Source organism: Perissodus microlepis, chromosome 9 (genome assembly GCF_051167445.1).
Source record: "Perissodus microlepis isolate ML-2025 ecotype Zambia chromosome 9, ASM5116744v1, whole genome shotgun sequence".
NCBI classification, from domain to species: Eukaryota; Metazoa; Chordata; class Actinopteri; order Cichliformes; family Cichlidae; genus Perissodus; species Perissodus microlepis.
This window is the reverse complement of record NC_140469.1, coordinates 4,077,286-4,098,882: the sequence shown is the minus strand read 5'-3', so window position 1 is coordinate 4,098,882 and position 21,597 is coordinate 4,077,286. Positions and strand designations below refer to the sequence as shown.

Here is a 21,597-nt window from a genome sequence, read left to right as displayed (position 1 = left end):
GTCTTATCTTGGTAACTTCAGGGTTAACCCAGGGTTCACGTCTTATTAGGGTATAATTTATGCTGCAAACCTTATCTGCTCCAGAGCGGGTTAGACTAAAGATCAGCAGGTTTGAAATCACTGTCTACTGACCAATCAGTTCCCTAGAAAATAGCGGCAGCATTCCTTGGACCTCTGTGTCCAGAGGGCCTAAAGTTTTCCAGTAGCATCATCTTTGCATTTCCCGGATGAACAGTGACAAATAGGAATTCTTAGAAACAACTTTATCATCAAACTTTTTATTTTATTGTTGTATCAACTTTACTATGCTCCAAACTATTAAACGCCACCAAGGCTGCACCTGAGAAAAAAAAAAGAATTGTCTTTTAATTTATTAAAACATTCTCATTTATAGTCTGTCAGATTCTCTGTGTCTTAATGGTAAGGCTATGATTTTGTTAAGTGTGTTAACTTACATAGTTGGCCAATGTGCTATTATTGTAGCTGCCCTTTTACAGTCTCATGACCTAAGTGCACATTGATACTAAACTGCATGATTTTCATCTCACATCAGTGATTTTTTTGAAGAAGCTTTGCTGCTTTGATTCTGTTTAATTTATGTAACAGAAATTAAATCCTGCAGGACCCAGTAAACAACAACATCTTGTAAACAACTGCCAAAATTAAATACAAAATAAATGAAGCAAAGAGTGTTTACAGTTTCTCTTTTATTGTTTACATTAATGCTTAAAAAGGTGTACAAAAAAAAGGCCCTTACCACCCTCCCCCAAAGATCAAATGGTACATCCCCCCCCCACCCCATACAAGCCCTTTTGGGCTGAATGAATGAGAAAGGGGTTAGGGGGAGGGGTAGTGTGAGTTGGAGTCACTGTGGTGTTCAGGCACTCTGCAGCAAGCATTCCTATGAGCCACATTGATTCTACCAGTTAATTCTAGTTCTGCTGCATGGAGCAAACACTCGCGAAATAACAGCAACACTCAGATTTGACTCAAGGGTGTGAGGATGAAAGTGCTGCTGCTTTTGTTGTTGATGGGGCAAGCCGTCGCTCAGCAGAGAGGTGAGACACCTTTTTAAAAACTTTGCTGAGTTCTAACAGCTGCTTTGAATTCTTATTCTCAAGTACCTTCACAGATTCAAAAAAATCTCAGAGAGGAACACTGAAAAAGTTTTTATTTTCAGGGTTACACATCTGTTTAAGCACTGTTGAACCCATCTCAGCTCTGCAGCCTGATCAGTGTGATTAGAGCTGGCTCTAATGTCGATGATTTAAACAGAATGTACTTTTATTCTTGTTTCCCAAAGTAGTTTGACGGTAGTATTCTGCTATAGTTTAAAGTATGTTTCCCTTTCAGCTGTGTGTGTGTTACTGTTAAAACAAATCACATGTGCATCTTTGAGTCCTTGAGTCTTCATGCACTGTGGGTATTTTGAATAGTGTAATGTAGTGAACATGCTACTGTTATCTTTGTTTTGTCTTCGGTCAGGGTCAGTTTGTTCTGATTTAAGGAACATTTCATGCACACTGACCTCTTTCTGTAAAAGTTTCAGTCAGCAGACTCGAGACAAATAACTTTGGGATTAAGCTCCACTTTTCCATCAGAGGTCAAATATCTGGAAATCTGATCTGGATTAAAGCTTGAGCACCTGTGATGTTATCTTTATCATCATATTCATCACCCCGAATCTGTTTAGGCATGCACTTTTACTTCTCTTATCACTGGCTCATGAATGAATCAGTGGAACAGTGTGTGTGTGTGTGTGTGTGTGCGTGTGTGTGTGTGTGTGTCTGTGTCTGTGTGTCTGTGTGTGTGTGTGTATGTGTATGTGTGTCTGACAAAAGACAAGGAGAGGGAGAGAGATCAAGAATTAGTGTTTACAGTCACACTCTTCTCTCCTTCCTCACTCCCCAGAGATCACCACCCCCAAACACACAACACAACACAACACAACACATATATAGACAAATCTCTACAACCTAAATACCTCTGTGTGTGTGTGTGTGTGTGTGTTGGGGGAAGGGTGACAGGTCATCCTGAACCTAAAATGGCTGACTTAACACATCCCAACACACAAACAGTCAGATGTATTGTTTTGTATGTAAAATATATAAACTAAGTGCTGAACAACATTTCACTGCAAGGTACCAGCAGCACCAGCATTATAGCATAATAATAGTGACAAAGCATCACACACAGTGGACTCATATAGATTGCATATTTTATTAACCCCTCCACTGTTGTTCGATTCTGTCTCGCCTTAAATAATTTGCTCCAATCAGACTTTGGTTCCTCATATTTGAACCCTGAGGATATAACATCTCTATTCCTTGCTACCTATGTAAACATTCTCAATTTAAAAAAAATGCTTTCATATATATATCTATATATATATATATATATATATATATATATATATAGATATATATAGATAGATAGATAGATATATAGATATAGATATAGATATAGATATATGTACTAAAAGACATTGAAGAATGAGTCAGTCAGAAAAGAAACAGATCAACCTTTGACCTCTGACCCAGATTGATTTTCAAAAAACAAACACATGTTGGTTCATGTGTTTGTTTTGTTCAATAATAAAAACCTATGCACACTGTTTCAGAGTCCCATGGTTCTAAAATTCAGATTTTTAACACAGTGAGAATCTCAGTGGGAAACTGCAGCTGAGTCAATAGACTGTGTATGTCTGTGTGATTGGTGAGGTGGTAGGCTGTGGGGGTAGATGGGTTTCAGTAGTGTCTGAGAGACTTTACTTGTTTATGGCTCCAATATATTTAGGCTTTGAGGCCCGGAGATGTAATCACTGAGTATCCATTGAGACCGCTCACCTAAAGATGCAAATATTCTGCCCTTATGTGAGAAGGTTTCAAAATAAAGGTTATAGTGTAAACATTCAGAATTGTCTTTTTATTACAAAAACAAGTCATGATCTCACAAGAGTAACACCGAGGTTTTAGACAGTGACTCATCTGAGAGCATACCTGTAAAAAGACCTGAACTAATCTATTCATTCATTCATCAGATCACTAATGTCTCCCCTTATATCATTCTAATGTAACTGTACTACAGGTCTGTTTCCTGCCATATTGAATCTGGCCAGTAATGCAGTAATCAGCAGTAATGCAACATGTGGAGACCCAGAACCTGAAGTCTACTGCAAGCTGGTGGAGCACGTTCCAGGACGGAGGATAAAGAACCCACACTGTCTCAAATGTGATGCCAACTCCGTTCTGTCCAGAGGTACGAGACAAGACTCCAGATTCTTTTTTACATCAAAGGTCCAGTTTGCTTTAATCCAGAACCAGAATCACACAGATCACTTCAAATGATCCAAATGAATTCACATTTTACCTTTAAATTAAACATTTTGCAGCATCAGTAAAGTACCATTTGCACTTAGCTATGAAATTCCAGTGCACTACTACAGTATTCATCTCTGTGTGCAGAACGTCATCCAATTACAAATGCTATTGATGGAACCAATCGGTGGTGGCAAAGTCCAAGTATCAAGAATGGACAACAGTTTCACTGGATTACCATCACACTGGATTTGAAACAGGTAACACAAACACAAGTAAGACCCACACAGACTAAAACATAAAGAATGATCACAGATAAAAATGCAACCATTAGAGGAAAAATATCAAGGACAGCAACTCTAATATCTACTGATATTTACTTAGACTCCTTCTGTCCAATCAATCTTTCCGAGTTAACTTCAATAATGTATTTTTCTAAACAATGCCGTTGAGACCCCATTAATTAATACCTCAGTTTTAAATATGATTAATATATCTTTATTAACGAGCTCCATACAAAGGGGTTTTAAGGTGTCAGTAATTAAAGCATTACTTAAAAAGCTATCGCTTAATTCACCAACTATAGACCTATTTATGACCTTTCTTTACTTTCAAAAATTCTTGAAGGAGTCAAACAGTTGACTCGTCATCATCAGTGTAAGCCATGCACACTTGACATGTTCCTTCAGGATTTTCTGGTAGAGAGCAAAATGTGTTCTTCCATCAATTAGGGCAAGTCATACAGGTGTTGGAGGGAGGGAGCTTTGGATAGCTTTATATGGCTTTAACAGCTGCATTTTGTATTTACTTTATGGCATCATCTTCTCTTTCCCTTTACTCCTAACTAGTTGTGGCTGGTGGCGGCCCCTCCCTGAGCCTGGTTCTTCCTGTGAACAGGGAGTTTTTCCTTCCTACTGTCACCAAGTGCTTGCTTATAGGTTTTTTTTTTTCCTTTCTAATATTCGCCTTGTAAAATAAAGCACCTTAAGGCGACCGTTGATGTCAAATGGTGCTTTATGAATAAAATTTGAAAAATGAAAGTTTTGCGTTTCTTTTCATGACCAGAGGGGACAATAAAAGCACAGAGGAATACATTAACCAGATGAACAGTGCCAGTATCCTCTGTTCTTTACTCAAAGTCTTTGAGTAACTTTGAACTTTTGTGCTGTCCAGATTTTTCAGATCGCGTACATCATTATCAAGGCTGCTAATTCTCCTCGAGCAGGTGAGACTGGCCCATGTACTGCCTGTTTATCTGCCTTTGTACCTCAGACACAATCACAGAGTAAATATTTAAGACATCGTTCCATGTTTGCTATTTTGATCTGTCTGTTTCTCAGGTAATTGGATCCTTGAGCGGTCTCTGGATGGAGTTTCCTTTGAGCCCTGGCAATTTTATGCCATCAGTGACTCTGAGTGTTTATATCGCTACAACATCACACCACGACTGGGACCACCAACCTATAAGAGTGATACAGAGGTCATCTGTACATCTTATTATTCCAGATTAAACCCACTAGAGCATGGAGAGGTGAGGCTTGCACTTGCTATGCTCATGTTATCTGTCTCCCTTTCTGTTTAGCATCTGTCCCTCTTTGACCTTTCTTCTTCTCCTTGTGCCTCTTTCTGTCTCTCAGATCCATACCTCCCTAATTAATGGCCGACCTGGAGCCGATGATTTAACCTCAGATCTGCTGAATTTTACGTCGGCACGTTACATCAGACTGAGACTTCAGCGAATCCGAACACTGAATGCCGACCTGATGACCCTGAGTGCTCGCGATCCTCGAGATATTGACCCTATTGTCACTCGGAGGGTGAGATAAGCTGCAAAAAGTTGATCTTTGACCAATAAACTGACTTGTACTTTCTGATACCTTTTGTGTTACCGTGTTTCTCAGTATTATTATTCCATCAAAGACATCTCTGTGGGTGGGATGTGTATCTGCTATGGACATGCTCAGAGCTGCCCACTTGACCCTGTTAGCAAGGTAACGGCAAACGCCCGAGCATCTGTATATTGGAACATATGTAAAGTGTTTCACCAGGTAAAATATATATGTATGTGTGTGTGTGTGTGTGTGAGTACAGAAGCTTCATTGTGTATGTGAGCACAATACTTGTGGAGAAAGCTGTAACGAATGTTGCCCAGGTTACCATCAGCAGCCGTGGCAACCAGGGACCATCTCCGATGGAAACACGTGTGAAAGTAAGAAACACCCGAAAGAAAGAAAGAAACACCCTTAAACACACTGAGTACCATTTCCGTCAACTTCTGTGTGCTATTTGTTAACCTGTCTCTGTTTGTCTCTCAGAATGTAACTGTCACAATAAAGCAGACGACTGTTACTACAATCAAACCATCTCTGAACTCTCTTTGAGTTTAAACACTCACGGTGTTCGTCAGGGAGGTGGAGTTTGTTTTAACTGTCAGCAAAACACAGCTGGCATCAACTGTGAGACCTGCAAAGATGGATACTTCAGACCTGCTGAGGTACTGACACAATATTACAAACTGGCTAAGGTTATTGACATAATGCAGCAATTAATACCACAGAGTTGCTAAAGTATTGACACAAGTAAAACTATATCTGGAGATCCTGACTCAGAATGTCTCTCTGCATGATCTGTGTGTGTGTGTGTGTGTGTGTGTGTGTGTGTGTGTGTGTGTGTGTGTGTGTGTGTAGGTTTCTCCATATTCTGACTTTCCATGTGTTGAATGTAAATGTGATCTGAGAGGCTCAAAGTCTTCAGTCTGCGCCAGAGACACACAGCCAGGTTAGTATATTTTTATTATTATTATTAGTAGTAGCAGTAGTATTGTTGTTCTGCAGCAGTTTTTTGTAGTATAACTATATTTCTTGGATGTGTGTGTGTGTGTGTGTGTGTGTGTACGTTTAGGTTTGCTTGCAGGTCAGTGCATGTGTAAGGAGGGGTTTGCAGGTCAACAGTGTGACCGTTGTGCGTTTGGATACAGAGATTTTCCTCAGTGTGTTCGCTGTGAGTGTAGCCTGTCAGGCAGCATCAACACTGACCCATGCAGCCCCTGCATCTGCAAGGTAAACACCACCTGCTCTTCAATATCTGACCTGCTTTCTGATGTTTCACCTGGTCCATAACCTTACCTGTTCTCTCATCCTCAGGAGAATGTGATGGGAGCTCACTGTGATCTGTGCAAGCCAGGTTTTTTTAACCTCCAGGAGAGCAATCCTCTCGGATGTACCAGCTGCTTCTGCTTTGGTGTGTCTGATGTCTGCGAGAGCTCTGGCTTGTCCATACGGCAGGTAAAAAATACCTGTGTTCAGGTAACAGCACCATATTGCATGCCTACATCATGAAGAACCTCTAATTATGTTGGGGTTGTTTTTTTTTCAGGTGGTTACTGCAGAAGCTTTGCTCTTCCCCTCTGAAACAATCACCACCACCCCTGTACTTCACAGCAATGAGATACCCATTCATAGCAACATCTCCTCTGGTGCCACCCACCAACAAATGCTGTGGTGGGCAGCACCCCAAAGTTTCCTTGGCAACAAGGTAAGCTACCATTTCCATATTTGCTCATTATGCCAAACACATGCCAGTCTCTCCATCTACTTTCTGACTTCTCTCTGTCTGTGTCTGTAGCTGTTGTCTTATGGAGGTTTCCTGAACTACTTTGTGGTTTATGATGCTCCACTTAACTTTGAAAACCCCACCCTGTCCGCCCACTGTGACATCATTATCAAGGTGAGAACAGACATGTGATTATATCACTATTTTGATTTCTCTAGATTGGTATGTTGTGTTGTTATCAGACACCATCTACATTTTCACAGTGCATGTTTTATATTGAAAATGTAGCAGTGGTCTCTTGAAGGGCTTCAACATCCAGACTGAAGAAACTCTCTCATTCTCAGGGTAATGGTTTGGCTCTTCGTCTTTCACGTCTTCTCCCACTATCCCTCTCTACACTGGCTGAGCAATTGGTTAACGTGCCAATGGTCTGGCAGCAATTTGCGTATGACCAAACAGGCAGGCATGTTACCCGAGATGACCTGCTATTGGTTCTTGCCGATGTGACGTCACTGGTTATCAGAGTTTACCTGAATACCTCCGCCACCGGAACGATACGGTGAGGAAAAGTAAATGATAACATATGGTCAAATCACTTATCTAAGGCTGAGTTGGAGATTAAAAAGACTCAGATAGCAAGGCTGAGATTCACTTAACCTGAAGCTTGAGTCCTATCGAGTCATCTCCCCAGCACAATTCTGCAGGAGGAGCCCAACATCAGTATGAACACTGCTGCATTCTGCTGAAGATGGAATATTGACTGTCTCTGTTTATCACAGCCTCAGCTCCGTCTCTCTGGACATCGGTGACGCTAGCTCGCATTCTGAGGTTCAAGCACTTGCTGTGGAGAGATGTGAATGCCCGTGGGGTTACAGTGGCACTTCCTGTGAGGTAATTTATTTAAGACTGAAACTATTTTTCATAATTTTGGATGCTATTGAAATGCAGACTTTCAACATTCAAGGGACAGAATTAAAAAAAAAAACCAAAAAAATAGTATCTTACCACAGAGGAGTTTGCACTTTTTTTAGACTCAGCCCCTTCCTTTAAATGAAATTCTCAATTCAAGGACAGGTGAGGGCTATGTTTTTATTGTTTGCTAATCAGTTAAGCCCAGAATAAGTTTGAAGTGCAGCAGCTGGGTAGTGTAGTGGTAAGACTTCACACCTTTGGAGCGGGAGTTCCCACCGGCATCCAATAAGGGTCGTCGCTAGACCCCCCATGCTAAAACCAAGACCTGGAATGGCGCGGCTACGTCGGCAGCCTATGCGCAGCTGGGACACAAGCATTTCATTACATGTTGTACTGTGTATGTGACAAAGTGAAATTGGAGTGCATCCTTAATAATATCATTTCAATACCTAATTGTTTGTGCATTTTTGTGTTTTAGTCGTGCCTACCAGGTTTCTACAGAGTGGGTGGAATCTTGTTTGGAGGAAACTGTATGCAGTGTGAATGCAATGATCATGCCACTGAGTGTGACATCAATGGAGTTTGTGTGGTGAGTCACGTCACAATCAGAACAATCAAAAACAGTTCTCACCTGCTGTTCTGACACATGGTTCATTCCCTGTCCATTGTGTGGTCATCTATCTCTGACCTTTTACTGATTCGTCCGTCTAACTTTTCTCAGGGTTGTACCCACAACACCACTGGCCCTCATTGTGATCAGTGTCTTCTGGGTTTCTATGGTGATGCTACAGAGGGAACAACAGATGACTGTCAGTTGTGTCCATGCCCTCTAACGGAGCCATCCAACAGGTTTGTCTTTGTCGTTGGACCTCATTCAAACGAATTAAACTTTATTAGTACAGACAGTATGTAAGAATACCTCTGTGCCCTAGGTTCAGTCCCACTTGTGTGTTGGATGCATCTGGACAGGTACTGTGTGACCAGTGTCAGGATGGGTACACTGGAACCAACTGTGAGAAGTATGTATGATTGAAAAGCTGATCAACCCAATGATAATTTGATAATCCAGTATAACACATGGGTTTGTGTCTTCAGGTGTGCTAGTGGTTTCTATGGGAACCCACAGGTAGTGAGTGGGACCTGCGTTCGCTGTGAGTGTAACGGTAATGTGGACATCAGTGAGGCAGGACACTGCGATACTGTCACCGGGGAATGCTTGCATTGCCTCGGAAGCACAGCAGGGAGACACTGTGAGTTGTGTCGGCCTGGGTACTATGGAGATGCTGTGCACACCAAAGACTGTCGGGGTAGGCTACACATATCTGCTTTGACATCAGTAATGATACACACTTAATGACTAAATGGGCCATTTTACCATTTTAGATACATGATTGATTACAATTTGTTAATGTGAATTCTTCTCACACTGAAAGGTTAGTGATCGACTTCCACTGTGACCATTCACATAGTCTGTGTGAATAGTATCCACGCGGCTATGTCTTAAACACATAAAAGTCTGGATGAGATCGAGTTTTCCACTTCTAAATTCATGAAAAAATTAATCACGCTGTCTAATTGTATACTTATAAGAGACAGCATTACCGTGGCCTCCAGTAACACTTGGGAAATTTTGGAATCATTATTGACCAGGATATGGATATGTGTAAATAAATATAATGTTCTCTTATGCTTTTGTTCATCTTCAGTTGATCCACCACATCACATTGAGAGTGTTAACAGAAACTAGAAAAGAGATCATATTTCTCCCAGATCACCTTCTAGTTACCTGCTTCTTGTTAAATCCAGAATTGAATTTAAAATCATTTTCTCACATATGCAGTCCTGATAATCAGGCCACATTGTTTCTTAAAGACTTTATAGTACCACATTTTCCAATATCCCTGCAATAAAAGCAGCATTTTGTTTTTCTTCTCAGCCCCCAACCAGTCATGGTAGATCACTCCCCCTCCCTGAGCCTGGCTCTGCCTGAGGTTTCATTCTGCTGAAAGAGGGCTCTTAAGCCTTGATTATACTCTGTCATGGACATGGACACAGTCTGTTGAGTCATTCCTGTTATACAGGCCAACGCACAGTTGTGCATTGTAATTTAAAGTCTCCATGGATTAGTCCACAGTCAAGAAAAACTGGCTGTCACACAGACCTCTGCATGGACGCTCGCACTCACCATACAGTAATGAAATTTATGTCCCTCAGACCCTAGCAGACTAGCAGGCAAGGAAAAAGCAAGACCTTTCAACCATCACAGCAAAACACTAAATATGTTAACCACAACATACATGAATAGTTTAAATAAGCATAATGGGTCATAGTGAAAATTAGGCTCTCAGTCTGGAAAGTGAAGTCAGTGTGGAAAAAACTAACTCCCAGAAACGCACACCCAGGCGCACTCAGAATTGCTTACACAGAGAAACACTCACTGCCTTTGTTTGAAATGTTGATCTTTTCAAATCCAGATTAGATTCGACCTATGGCCTCTTTGTTCTGCTGTCACATGACTGTCTGTGACTATGTGTGAGTGTGTATCAGTACTTGTGATTGCATATACTACTATCTAGTGGTGACATAATCAAACTGCACTCTGTTGATAATTTATAGCAGTACATTTTTCCTTGTTTTCCAGACTTTGAAAAGAGTTGAGATTCACAGTCATTCCCGTCTGCACAACTGTTGTAAATCAAACTTGAATTTCCAGATACAAAAATGTAGCTAAATTCAGTTTTATTTAATTAGCATTTCTCAAGGAACTGTATATTGCAGTTACCTTTGTGGTAGAGAGGAAGAACTCCCCTATAAGGAGAACCATACACAGGGCTGCTGCAAATAGTTGAGAGTGAGGGGAAAGAAGATGGAAGAGAAAGCACAGAGAGGTGAAAACAATCAAAAGCCCAAAAGCTCTTAGAAGCTGTACTGTTTCTCAGTAAACAGCAAACAACTTTAAGAAACTATTGTAGAGGTGGTGTCACTTGACCTGGGCTGTTAACGGGTAGGAAGTTTCACGTAATTTTTGACAGCAAGTGGGGCTTTCTTTCAGAATGTGACTGTGATGTCAACGGGGCCCTTTCCAGTCAATGTAATGTCACAACAGGCCAGTGTATCTGCAGAGAGAATGTGACGGGACGCACCTGTGACCACTGCAAGGTGAGAGACACACATGCATGTGTGGCATACACTGTTTCTGTTTTGTGTTTGTTATTTTCATTTATACTTTGTGTAAAACTTGTTTTTCAGTCAGGATTCTATGGGCTGCAAAGTGGCCATGGCTGCATGCCATGTGGCTGCAACAAATCAGGATCTCTGTTTGAATCATGTGATAAGGAGGGGCAGTGCCAGTGTGTAGAGGGTGTGACTGGACACAAATGTGACTGCTGCAGTAGGGGTTACTATGGTTTCCATGACAAAGGCTGCATAGGTAATAAACTGTAAGCTACAAGTCTTCATGCTGATTTGTTGACATTTCTGTCTCTAATTGACTGTTATTTTCTCCTCCCAGCATGCTCCTGTGATCACACTGGTGGGAACTGTAACCCTGAGAATGGAGAGTGCATCTGCCCCGCCCACACAGAGGGAGAGACCTGCAATAAGTGTGTAAAAAATTACTGGGGCCATAACCCCACCACAGGCTGCAAGGTAACACACACACACACACACACACACACACACACGAAGGCAACTTACGCTTGTGAGATAGGTTAACTCTAGTGTCTGTTTAGCCTTGCAGCTGCAGTGAAGCAGGAAGCTTCTCCCCTCATTGTGACCTGACCAATGGACAATGTCTGTGCAAAGAGGGGTTCTTTGGCAAGTCATGCGACCAGTGTGCACCTGGTTACTATGGGTACCCAGCATGCTCAGCCTGTGGCTGTGACATGGCAGGCACAGAGGAGACCTTTTGCAACGCTACCTTGGGGGTGTGTTCCTGCCAAAACACTGGAAATTGTGTGTGCAAGGTAATGCGAGTTTTGTTTTTTTGTTTTTTAAATATATATAAGTTCTGGTTTAGAGATCTCATCAAATCAGTGATGGTCCTGCTTAAGATAATAAAAAGACCCTCATGAAGTTCCATATTCCAAAATCATATACATGCAAAACAGTCTCAGAAACTGAACATGTGGACAGATTTTCCTTCATCAGTAGCATCAAGTGCTGCACTGCTTCCCGCACAGCTTGAAATGTTTGATTGCTCTGGGAAAGTTAATAAACTTTGCTGTTAATCTCAAATTCTTTTTATGTTGTTCACATGTTTCTGTATGGTATAATATGAGTTTGTCCTCTATGTGTGTGTGTCTCTATTTTTTCAGCCTGGGGTCTCAGGCCGGCGATGTGAAGAGTGTGTTTCTGGTTGGTTCGGTCTGTCAGCTGAAAATCTAGATGGTTGTTTGCAGTGTTTCTGTTCAGGACTGAGCCAAGACTGCGAGGAACAGGGAGGACTGACCAGAGTACCAGTAAGTACATCTTTTGGATAATCATTGTAGTTTACGCATCATGACATACACAGTTAAGGCTCCAAAGAGTTCTCCCTCATGCTGTCCCTTCTCACAGGTGTACCTGGATTACTCCTCCACTCTTCCATTCCTGTCATTGGTCAGTCAGTCAAACCTGCAGGGTACTGTATCTGGAGTGTACCGTCAGGGCAATGAAATGCTGCTCGACACCCGTCAGCTCAACACCAGCGGGCTGACAGGCCCACTCTACTGGAGGCTCCCCGCTCAGTTTGAAGGAAACCAGGTACTATTATCCAAATTGATGCCTGAAACTGTCTCGTTGCTTCCACTGTACCTTCAGCCCAATCTGCTAACTGACAGCTGCTGTTGCCCACACTGTTTAAATATGTGCTTCGGTTGTTTAAATATTCACAGAGTGATTTAGTCTTGCAACCTTTAAATGTGTTGGTTTAGACTTTACAATTTTCACTTCATTATAGTAGTAGCGTAAATTGCTGTGCATGCTTAGTGGTGTATTTACGTTGTTTTCACTTTCCAGCTACTATCATATGGCGGACTGCTTTCTTACACTGTCACCTTTTACGCTGAGGATGGCTCAGGACTTTCTAATCAGGAGCCTCAGGTGCTAATGAGGGGCGGGACTCTGAGGAAGCTTGCCATATACACTGACATGGTTGCTCCAAGCAATGGTGTCACGACTCAGCATGACATCAGGCTGACAGAGGTACAGCAACATGCTAAAATAAAGACAGATGTTTAGAAAGAAAACCTGCTCACTCTGTGTGTGTTTTTTACAGCACAAGTGGAAGTATTTTAACTCTGTATCACAGAGGTCTGTGAGTCACGCTGACATCATGTCCGTCCTCAGTAATATTGAGTACATCATCATCAAAGCGTCTTATGGTACCAGACTGCAGCAGAGCAGGTATTTGTAAACACTGTACTACACATTGTATTAAAATAACTAATTATGGTTAAAAATAAACTGTGGGCGAAATAAAATGCAGTAGTCATGTATAAGCAGATGGAGAGTAAAAGGTGGGAATGGAGAAGAAGTACTCATCCAGTTTATAATTCGGTCTGATCAAGCCCCTAACCTTAAAAGTAGATGCTGTCTTTCCCAGTGGTGGGATAACATTTTGATCTGTAGCTAAATCAAGGAGCAGGTGGAGGTATGCGCTGAGAGAAAAGGAATTAAAGTGAGTAGAAACGAGACAGAATACTTACATGTGAATGATAGGGATGCAGAGGTAAAGGTGACGATGCAAGGATTAGAGATAATGAAGGTGGTTATGTTTAAATACCTGGAGTCACCCACCCAAAGCAACATACAAAGAGGAGCTGAAGAGGTGAAGAAAAGAGTCCAAGTGTCAGGGGTGATCTGTGACAGCAGCAAGTGTGAAAGGGTAGTGAGACCTGCTATGATATATGATTTGGAGACGGTGGTGCTGACAAAATGACAGCCAAAGCTGGAGGTGGCAGAGTTAAAGATTTTCATTATAAGTGGTCAGAGAGGACAGGACTATATCTGACAGACAAAGTAAGAAGGCAAGGCTGAGATGGCTTGGACATATGACATATTCATCAAAGGATGTTGAAGCTGCCAGGCAGAAGAAAAAGAGGAAGATCTCAGAGGATGGATGTGGAGAAGGAGACCAAGAATAGGGTTGGCGTGACAGAGGAACGATGCAGGGATAATGTGAGATGGAGGCAGATGATCCGCTGTAGTGACTGGAATAATCTCCCGGTCGATATCCATACAATCATTCAAATCGCTAAATGTAGTCTTAATTATATTTGTATTATTTGTTCCTCGTTTCGCCCGCATTGCAGTTTTATTGTGAAGCACTTTGATGTACGCTAGTCTTTTAAATGTGCTATAGAAATAAACTTTGACTTCTAAAAGAAGGAGCAGAAAGAAGACCAAGAAGAATCTAAACTGGGGGCTTCTTCCACAGGAAATTTATTTTTTACATGTCTGTGACCACAAGTCATGGTAGCTGTGAGATCACCAGTTTTCTTGTGCTTGTGCTGTTTTTTTAAGGATCTCTAACATTACCATGGAAATGGCAGTGGAGGTGGAGAAGTCAGAAGTCGGAAATGTAGCCAGACTGATTGAGTCGTGTGTCTGCCCACCTGGGTACACTGGACTCTCATGTCAGGTAATCGCCATGTGGTGGTACAACTGTATACCTGGTGGGGCACTATGTAAAGCACCCTTTCTTCCTTTCCGTGGTTGTGGCTACCGAGGCTAACTAGGTCTGCACCTGGACTTAATCAAGTGAATTAAGCTAGCTAGTCAAGTTTAACTAAAAGCTGAAACCCTTTTCTATCCAGTTTGTGGAAAGAGTAACTTACCCCCAGTGTCATGGCTGTGTGCAGGCAGGCAGGGAGAAAGGACCCAAAATGCAGGACTCGGAGGCAGATGTAAACTCAAAACACTCAGCTTTATTGCTGGGCAGAAAAGGAACATAAACTTAACTAAACTGGGAATACAGAAATAAACTAAGCAGACAGGCTAGCAGACGGAACCCACAGTTAAGGTGAGGGTGAATAGACATTAACAACACAACACTGACACACAGACACACTGGGCTTAAATACACTGAGAGAGTCATCAAGGAATTAGAGACAGAAGGGGAACACAGCTGGGAGGAATAAGACCTAACGAGACAGGGAGAGCAAAGCTGGAACACTGACATCAGACAGGAACAAGAACCTTCAAAGTAAAACAGGAAACAAAACACACTTTACTAAGACACGGACTAGACAGAGACAGACTTGACACTGACCAAAACCTACTAAATAATAATCATAATCAAAACAGTATCACTGATCAATCAGAACATAAATCATAATCTAGAAAAACACCAAAATATGAGAAACAGAAAGCTAGGTCAACATGACCCAGAACCGTGACACCCAGTGAAATATAAATAAAAACAGAATCAATTTTATTAACAGTAGAAACATATCTAATGTCTAAAACAAAACACTTTATTTCATGAAAAATCTTAGCTTATTTTGAACAGCAATATGCCTCAAAAACAGTTGGATTGAGGTAAAATGAGGTTGGAAAAGTAAATAACACTGAAACGAAACAGCTGGAGGTTTGCAACTATTAGGTTTAGTGGCAGCAACTCAGCACCATGACTGGGTATAAAAAGATTGTCTTTGAGAGGCATTTTCCTACAAGTTTAAATGGGCAGAGGTTGAGCAAAAAATTGCATCTACTAATTGTTAGACTTGTAGTCAAGACCGCCTAAACCAAGACCCAGACAAGATCGAGACCAAGACAAAACCAAGACCAAGACAGACCGAGTCAAGACCAAGACAAAGTCGAGACGAGACCAAGACCGAGACAAAAAAGTCTTTAAACTGCAGCCAGATGCTGCTTCGTTTACGGGTGTCAGGCATATTTTTGTGTTTTTGCGATGCACTCGCACAGCCCTCCTCACCGCTGTCTACTGTCTCACTCACTTACTGAGAGGACAGACGCACGCTCCACTTGACTGTCGCGTTTCTCACCCTCTCTGTTTTTCACATAATGATATTATCCTATATCCTCGCATGTGATTGGCCACAATATGGAGAATTGGAGCATAGCTGAGCCACTGTGTGAGAGCTGAGCAGCAAAAGGAAATTAAGTGAGGAGCCGGCTCTCGCTCAATGGGAGTCGACTCTTCTGATTCACTACAAAGTGAAAAATTTCAAAATAATGACCGTCAGCCTTGAAAATCTCGTCATTTACACTATATAATATCATCAAAGGACTCCAAGAATCACGCGTGTGCAAGGATAAGACTGAAAATTCATTGGGCCCTCAGGTGCCACAGCATTACAAATAAGCATGTCATAGAAAACACTGTATATGCTCGCTCCGCAATCCTGAAATTCATGTTTGAGCTGTGTCATACAAAGAAAAGGCCATACATACTCATTATAAAAGAATATCTGCCATCATCTCTGGGCCAAATTCAAAATGCAGTGAGACAAAGTGGAAACTGTTCTAATAGTGCCTATGGAATTGGTAGCTTACACAGGACAGGCAACATCAATGCTAAAAGGTGTAGTAAGGTTTTACAGCAACATATACGTCATATACAGATTACATTGTTTACATGAAAAGCCTTGTTTATATTTAAGCAAGCCAATGCTAAACTGCACACCGCCTGTATTGTAACAGCAATGCTTCACAGTAGACAAGTCTGGGTGCTGAACAGGCCTGCCTGCAGTCCAGACTTTTCAACAACTGAAAACAAAAATCTGGCAACGAAGGCCCAAGACTGTTGAAGTAGTATCTTCTATGAGAATGGGACAGCAGCCCTCCCAAAAGTCCAGAACTGGCATTCTCCCAGATGTTCATGGCTGAACATGGTAAACATAGGCATATTTAAAGTTTTTTGAAATATTTTCCCAGTTTAATCATTTGATATGCTTTCTATGTTCTATGTTTGGGTGTATGCGATTTGCAAATCATTGCACATTAAAAATATATATATTTTACACAGTATACATGTTTTTCTGGAACTGTTTGTATTTTTATATTTGAATTTGTATTTGTATTGTTAATGGTTTGGACTGTTGTATTACAGCAGGAAGGTTCTGGGGTCAAACATATTTGGGAGCTTCCTGTGTGGATTTCTGCTGGTCCGGGTTTCTCCAGAAGTTCCAGTGTCCTTGCATAGGCTGTAGACATTTCTGTTAATTCAAAGTAGATCATGTCATAAGTATGGATGTGAGGTAGATAAAGCAGAAGTTAAAAATAAAACAGATATAAAATAAAGACTGTTTGTACTGTAAAGATCTTTCCAGTCCAAGGAAGGACTCACATAGAATGGGACAGGCAAGTGAGTAGAAGTAGAAGAGGTTGGAGATGGACATGAACAGACAGAATGTGCTGAAGGCAGAGAGAAATCCCTGCATGCAGTTCTCTCTTTGCAGTAAGAAGGGAGACGAAATGCCCACAGCTCTCAATGTGCACCTCTTTCCTACACTAAGCAGAGTGAGGCCCAGTTCACTTAACTACGTCTACCATCACCAAAGACATTTCCTGACACATCTCTGCCTCTCTCATGTATCCTTCTGCAGGATTGTGACGTAGGATATTTCCGTCAACCTCAGTCTGAGTTGTCACCGCAGAGCAAGAAGTCGATGTTTGTTCGCCCCTGTGTTCGGTGTCGCTGCAACAACCACAGCGAAAAGTGTGACGCTGAGACGGGACAGTGTCAGGTAACGTGCTAACACTGATTCATACGTGCATTTTAGAGGAGATTGCAAACTAAAGACAGAACCATAGTCAGCGCAGAATATCAAGAGACTGCAGAATTTAGTAGAGTCTGTATTTTTTCACACAGGACTGTAAGCATCACACCAGTGGACAGAGCTGTGAGAAATGTGCCTCAGGTTATTATGGAAGTGTCAAAGGATCCATCGGCGACTGCTCACCATGTGCATGCCCCCTGCTGAACAACAGGTGCACACCTTCATCGAGCATCTTGCGCCTCATTTCTTAATGATTCTTAAATTGTGTAAAATTTTTTAAAATGTCACAGTTTTAAAATTAATGCTGGAATTAGATATGTTAGCATGGCTATTATATAAAATAAACTTAATTAGGCCTATGATGCTTATTATATAACAGGCTATTAAGATACATGAGCTAAGTTAAGCATGTGTCTTTTAGGCCCAGCTCCTAAACAGCAAAAAGTGGAAACCTTATATCAAAGTAGTCTAAGGAGCTTGCAAAGAAAAGTGTCTGGACTTGTTTAAGTTGCTTGAAGACGTTTCACCTCTCATCCGAGAAGCTTCTTCAGTTCTAAGGTCAAATGGTGGGGAGTCCCAGATTTAAACCTAGTGGGAGTATCCTCACCATTTGACCTTAGAACTGAAGAAGCTTCTCGGATGAGAGGTGAAACGTCTTCAAGCAACTTAAAGAAGTCCAGACACTTTTCTTTGCAAGCTCCTTTGACTACGATGACCTGGATGACTGAGAACCTTCACAGACTTATATCAAAGTAACTTTAAAAAACTTGTTTCAACTGACAAACAGTCCAAAATACAAACATACTTGCTATATTTAATGTTTATTAATGCCTGGATATAATACAGAATTTTGGTATTGATCAACTTTGGCATGTTGTTATTTTTGTATGTGTGTGTGCAGCTTTAGTCCCACCTGCATTTTGGAAGGAGCAGCAGGTGATTTCCGCTGCACCGCCTGCCAGCCTGGCTATGAAGGGAGATACTGTGAGAGGTGAGATCATTACGTCACATCTGTCTTTAGACCCTTTGTTATATACTGAAGTCGTCATCTAATTAATGCAACTTTTATTGTGAAAATTTTCTTGCTGTGTTTTCACACTGCCATCCTCCAGGTGTTCTGTTGGTTACTATGGTAACCCATCAGTACCAGGCGGTGTGTGTTCACAGTGTAGCTGCAGTGCATGGGGCTCCCTCCACTTGCTGTGTGACGTGCTGACTGGAGAGTGTGAATGTAAGGATGGGGTCAAAGGTCAGTCATGTAATGAGTGTGAAGAGAGGAGCATCTTCCAGGAAGGCGAGTGCGTGTGTGAGTAAATACATTAGACACACACACAAACACCACACACACACAGACACACACTAACATGAGACATGCGACTAACATGTTCTTTTTTATTTCCAGCATGTGATGACAAATGTACTGGTATCTTGTTGGATGACCTGGATGAGTTGCACAATCACTTCCTGTTTTTCAACCTGAGTACCATTGCCATGTCATCATACCGGCAGTTGTGGCTGCTGGAGAATCAGACCAGAGAAATGCAGGTACAAAAATGTGATTAAGTTGTTGCTCATGTCGACATGTACGACATACTGAAATAATGACGACATGTCTCCCCAGGTGGTGTCTTCACAGAACAACTCTGTTATAGTGTCCACGTCTAGAGTGGAAGAAGGTCTAAATTATTTGACCTCTGAGCTCGGCTCTCTACTGCAGCAGGTAGGCACACCCGCCTGTCTGCTAAAGGTTCATTACACCACCTTCTGTGTGTCACTCAAAGTGTTTTCACCCCTCTAGTTTTTACTGTAATACATTGCACATTGCAAACGATGTGAGAATGTTCAGTCTGATTTTTGTTTAACTGTGAATGAGGCAAGTGCAACAAATGTAAAATACAAGGCGAAGTTACTGGGTCCTGGAACAGTGGATAACATTTGCAGTAATTCTAGAGTTAGCTGCTAGCTAGCGCTGAACACTTTTGTACTCTCCACATCTGATAACCGACTGGTCTTTTAAAACTTCTTTCCCATCCCATCCGAAAAAATTTTCCCAATTCCTGATTGGCTAGGTCAACAGTCTGTCTAACGATGTCCAGATAGTGGACGTGTCCACAAACAACAGCTTTTCCCGAGGCGTGCTCCTATTGGAGGGCATCACCAGACTTCAAAACAATATTCAAGGTAAATAACAACAGAATATCAGAATGATGAATAATGAATGATTAATGACACATTAATTAATGAAACAACAAAGACACCATTACCAACAGCAAACAAGTTGTTTTTAATCAAACGTGAAAACTGTAATTGATGTAGTGCTTCAGAGGGAAGCAGCACACCTGAATCAGACTGCAGAGGAAGGACTGGGTTCAGCCAATCAGACGCATCTGCTGGAGGACGTAGAGTCCATATTAAACAGCATCAAAGATGTAAACCTAACAGCTGCAGAGGTTGTAGCCAATCAGGAGCTCAGGTCTGTTTGAGCAACACAGCAATATAGTTGATACACAAGGACAGCGGTAACATGCTCTCTCTCTCTCCAGCCTTTCGGAGTCTCTCTTTCAATCGGTGCAGATCGACTTCCTGTCCAGCAGGGTGGCCACTAGCGACAAGCTTGGCCGTCTCTCTACTTCACTTACTGCTGACATTAAAACACTGCAACATGCAAACACAACGCTGAATGATGCAGTGCAGCACAACATAGAAACAAACATTCTGCTGGACACTGCACACACATTGCTGCAGCTATATCAGGTAAGTCCACATATACAGACCACAGGCTGAAGTGAAATTACTGGATTGCTCTAAAAAAATATTCCTGAAGTCAAACTGGAAGTGCAGAGCATAGGATCCACATGGTTGAGGATCATAGTCTAGTCCAGGGGTGGGCAATTCCAGGCCTCGAGGGCCGATGTCCTGCGGGTTTTAGATCTCACCTTGGGTCAACACACCTGAATCACATGATTAGTTCGTTACCAGGCCTCTGGAGAACTTCAGGACATGTTGAGGAGCTAATTTAGCCATTTAAATCAGCTGTGTTGGCTCAAGGACACATCTAAAACCTGCAGGGACACCGGCCCTCGAGGCCTGGAGTTGCCCACCCCTGGTCTAGTCCCTGTAGTCTCTCCCCGGCACAGTTTGGATCACCTGAAGGCCTTTCAGGAAACTTTTAGAATAGCCTGATAATATAACCTCGACATAAAATAAAAGAAGTAAATGCATTAACTCGTTTTTGAGCATCACTAACCTCCTGTTGGCTAGGGCCAATCTGCGTGGAGTTTGTTGTGTTTGTTATGTTCAAAATAGCCTTGTAGTCAAAAGCATTGAGAGGTCAGTAAGACTAGAGCAGAGCTCAAGTTTTTTTTTTGCTGTTTCTCTGCGTTATAAAACACGCGTGACATTGTCTTAGCATTCTTCTGAAATTCAAAGGTGTCTTTTTGCTACTCTTTCTCTCTCTTTCTGTCAGTCTGGCCATCAGAACCTAAGTGTGGCGTGTCTGTCTTTGGACTCACAAATGGAGGACAGCCAGCTGCTGCTTGAAAATGCTGTCAGTTTGACGGAGGAGTTAACAAACCACACCAGAGTAAGAGAAACTATAGTAGTCAATAATAAAGCTTTCCAGCAGACGCTTGCTATAATAATTATGTCACACTGATCAGCAGGTTGAGATGTTGGCTGCTGAGCTGGATCAGTGGCGCCCCCTCCTGAGGAAACAGGTGAATGGTTTGGTAATGGGGCTGAAGAAAAACGATGCCCTGGAGAATGTTTACCGTGCAGAGAAACATGCCCACTTGCTGCAGAGCTATGCTCACTCCTTGCACAGGTATTTTGTGTTCCTCTTCCTCTGTTTGTGTGCTCCTGCTGTTTTTTCCCACTGAAATAAAAACTCTTCTCTCTCAGTTCTCTGTCATCAGTGTGTAACGTGTCTCAGAATGGTAGTCAGTTGGCTCAGTTTGACAGTGACATCACAGAACGGGTTGACTCTGCCCATCAGATGGCTTCAGTTGCCCTAGTGTCTGCCTCCTTAGCTCTAAACATGGTAAGTCTGTATTTGGCCTGAGACAGCAGTGCAATAGGGTAAATGAGAGGCT

The 21,597-nt window shown here is 41.9% G+C and overlaps 1 protein-coding gene across 2 annotated transcripts in view; it reads left to right on the top strand.

The window, feature by feature from the left end:
* The first annotated feature begins 874 nt into the window (after nt 1-874).
* Nucleotides 875-21,597, top strand: part of lama1 (laminin, alpha 1) — a 33,676-nt gene continuing 12,953 nt past the window's right edge. Inside the window, exons 1-41 of one of the 2 annotated variants that reach the window (XM_084938767.1) lie at nt 875-1,058; nt 3,088-3,258; nt 3,465-3,577; nt 4,491-4,542; nt 4,658-4,848; nt 4,955-5,134; nt 5,219-5,308; nt 5,409-5,526; nt 5,633-5,811; nt 6,005-6,095; nt 6,219-6,376; nt 6,461-6,601; nt 6,693-6,851; nt 6,942-7,043; nt 7,214-7,428; nt 7,649-7,760; nt 8,260-8,370; nt 8,503-8,630; nt 8,714-8,800; nt 8,877-9,088; nt 10,834-10,940; nt 11,031-11,211; nt 11,293-11,429; nt 11,513-11,746; nt 12,098-12,241; nt 12,339-12,524; nt 12,780-12,965; nt 13,039-13,166; nt 14,286-14,403; nt 17,333-17,473; nt 17,599-17,717; nt 18,408-18,497; nt 18,619-18,812; nt 18,909-19,051; nt 19,128-19,226; nt 19,576-19,687; nt 19,823-19,979; nt 20,050-20,260; nt 20,973-21,089; nt 21,169-21,329; nt 21,407-21,545. In XM_084938767.1, the coding sequence (XP_084794893.1) occupies nt 1,004-1,058; nt 3,088-3,258; nt 3,465-3,577; nt 4,491-4,542; nt 4,658-4,848; nt 4,955-5,134; nt 5,219-5,308; nt 5,409-5,526; nt 5,633-5,811; nt 6,005-6,095; nt 6,219-6,376; nt 6,461-6,601; nt 6,693-6,851; nt 6,942-7,043; nt 7,214-7,428; nt 7,649-7,760; nt 8,260-8,370; nt 8,503-8,630; nt 8,714-8,800; nt 8,877-9,088; nt 10,834-10,940; nt 11,031-11,211; nt 11,293-11,429; nt 11,513-11,746; nt 12,098-12,241; nt 12,339-12,524; nt 12,780-12,965; nt 13,039-13,166; nt 14,286-14,403; nt 17,333-17,473; nt 17,599-17,717; nt 18,408-18,497; nt 18,619-18,812; nt 18,909-19,051; nt 19,128-19,226; nt 19,576-19,687; nt 19,823-19,979; nt 20,050-20,260; nt 20,973-21,089; nt 21,169-21,329; nt 21,407-21,545 (5,769 nt within the window). In that variant the 5' untranslated portion in view covers nt 875-1,003. Of the gene's footprint in view, nt 1,059-3,087; nt 3,259-3,464; nt 3,578-4,490; nt 4,543-4,657; nt 4,849-4,954; nt 5,135-5,218; nt 5,309-5,408; nt 5,527-5,632; nt 5,812-6,004; nt 6,096-6,218; nt 6,377-6,460; nt 6,602-6,692; nt 6,852-6,941; nt 7,044-7,213; nt 7,429-7,648; nt 7,761-8,259; nt 8,371-8,502; nt 8,631-8,713; nt 8,801-8,876; nt 9,089-10,833; nt 10,941-11,030; nt 11,212-11,292; nt 11,430-11,512; nt 11,747-12,097; nt 12,242-12,338; nt 12,525-12,779; nt 12,966-13,038; nt 13,167-14,285; nt 14,404-17,332; nt 17,474-17,598; nt 17,718-18,407; nt 18,498-18,618; nt 18,813-18,908; nt 19,052-19,127; nt 19,227-19,575; nt 19,688-19,822; nt 19,980-20,049; nt 20,261-20,972; nt 21,090-21,165; nt 21,330-21,406; nt 21,546-21,597 lie in introns of both variants that reach the window. The other variant, XM_084938766.1, reaches the window with a different exon arrangement.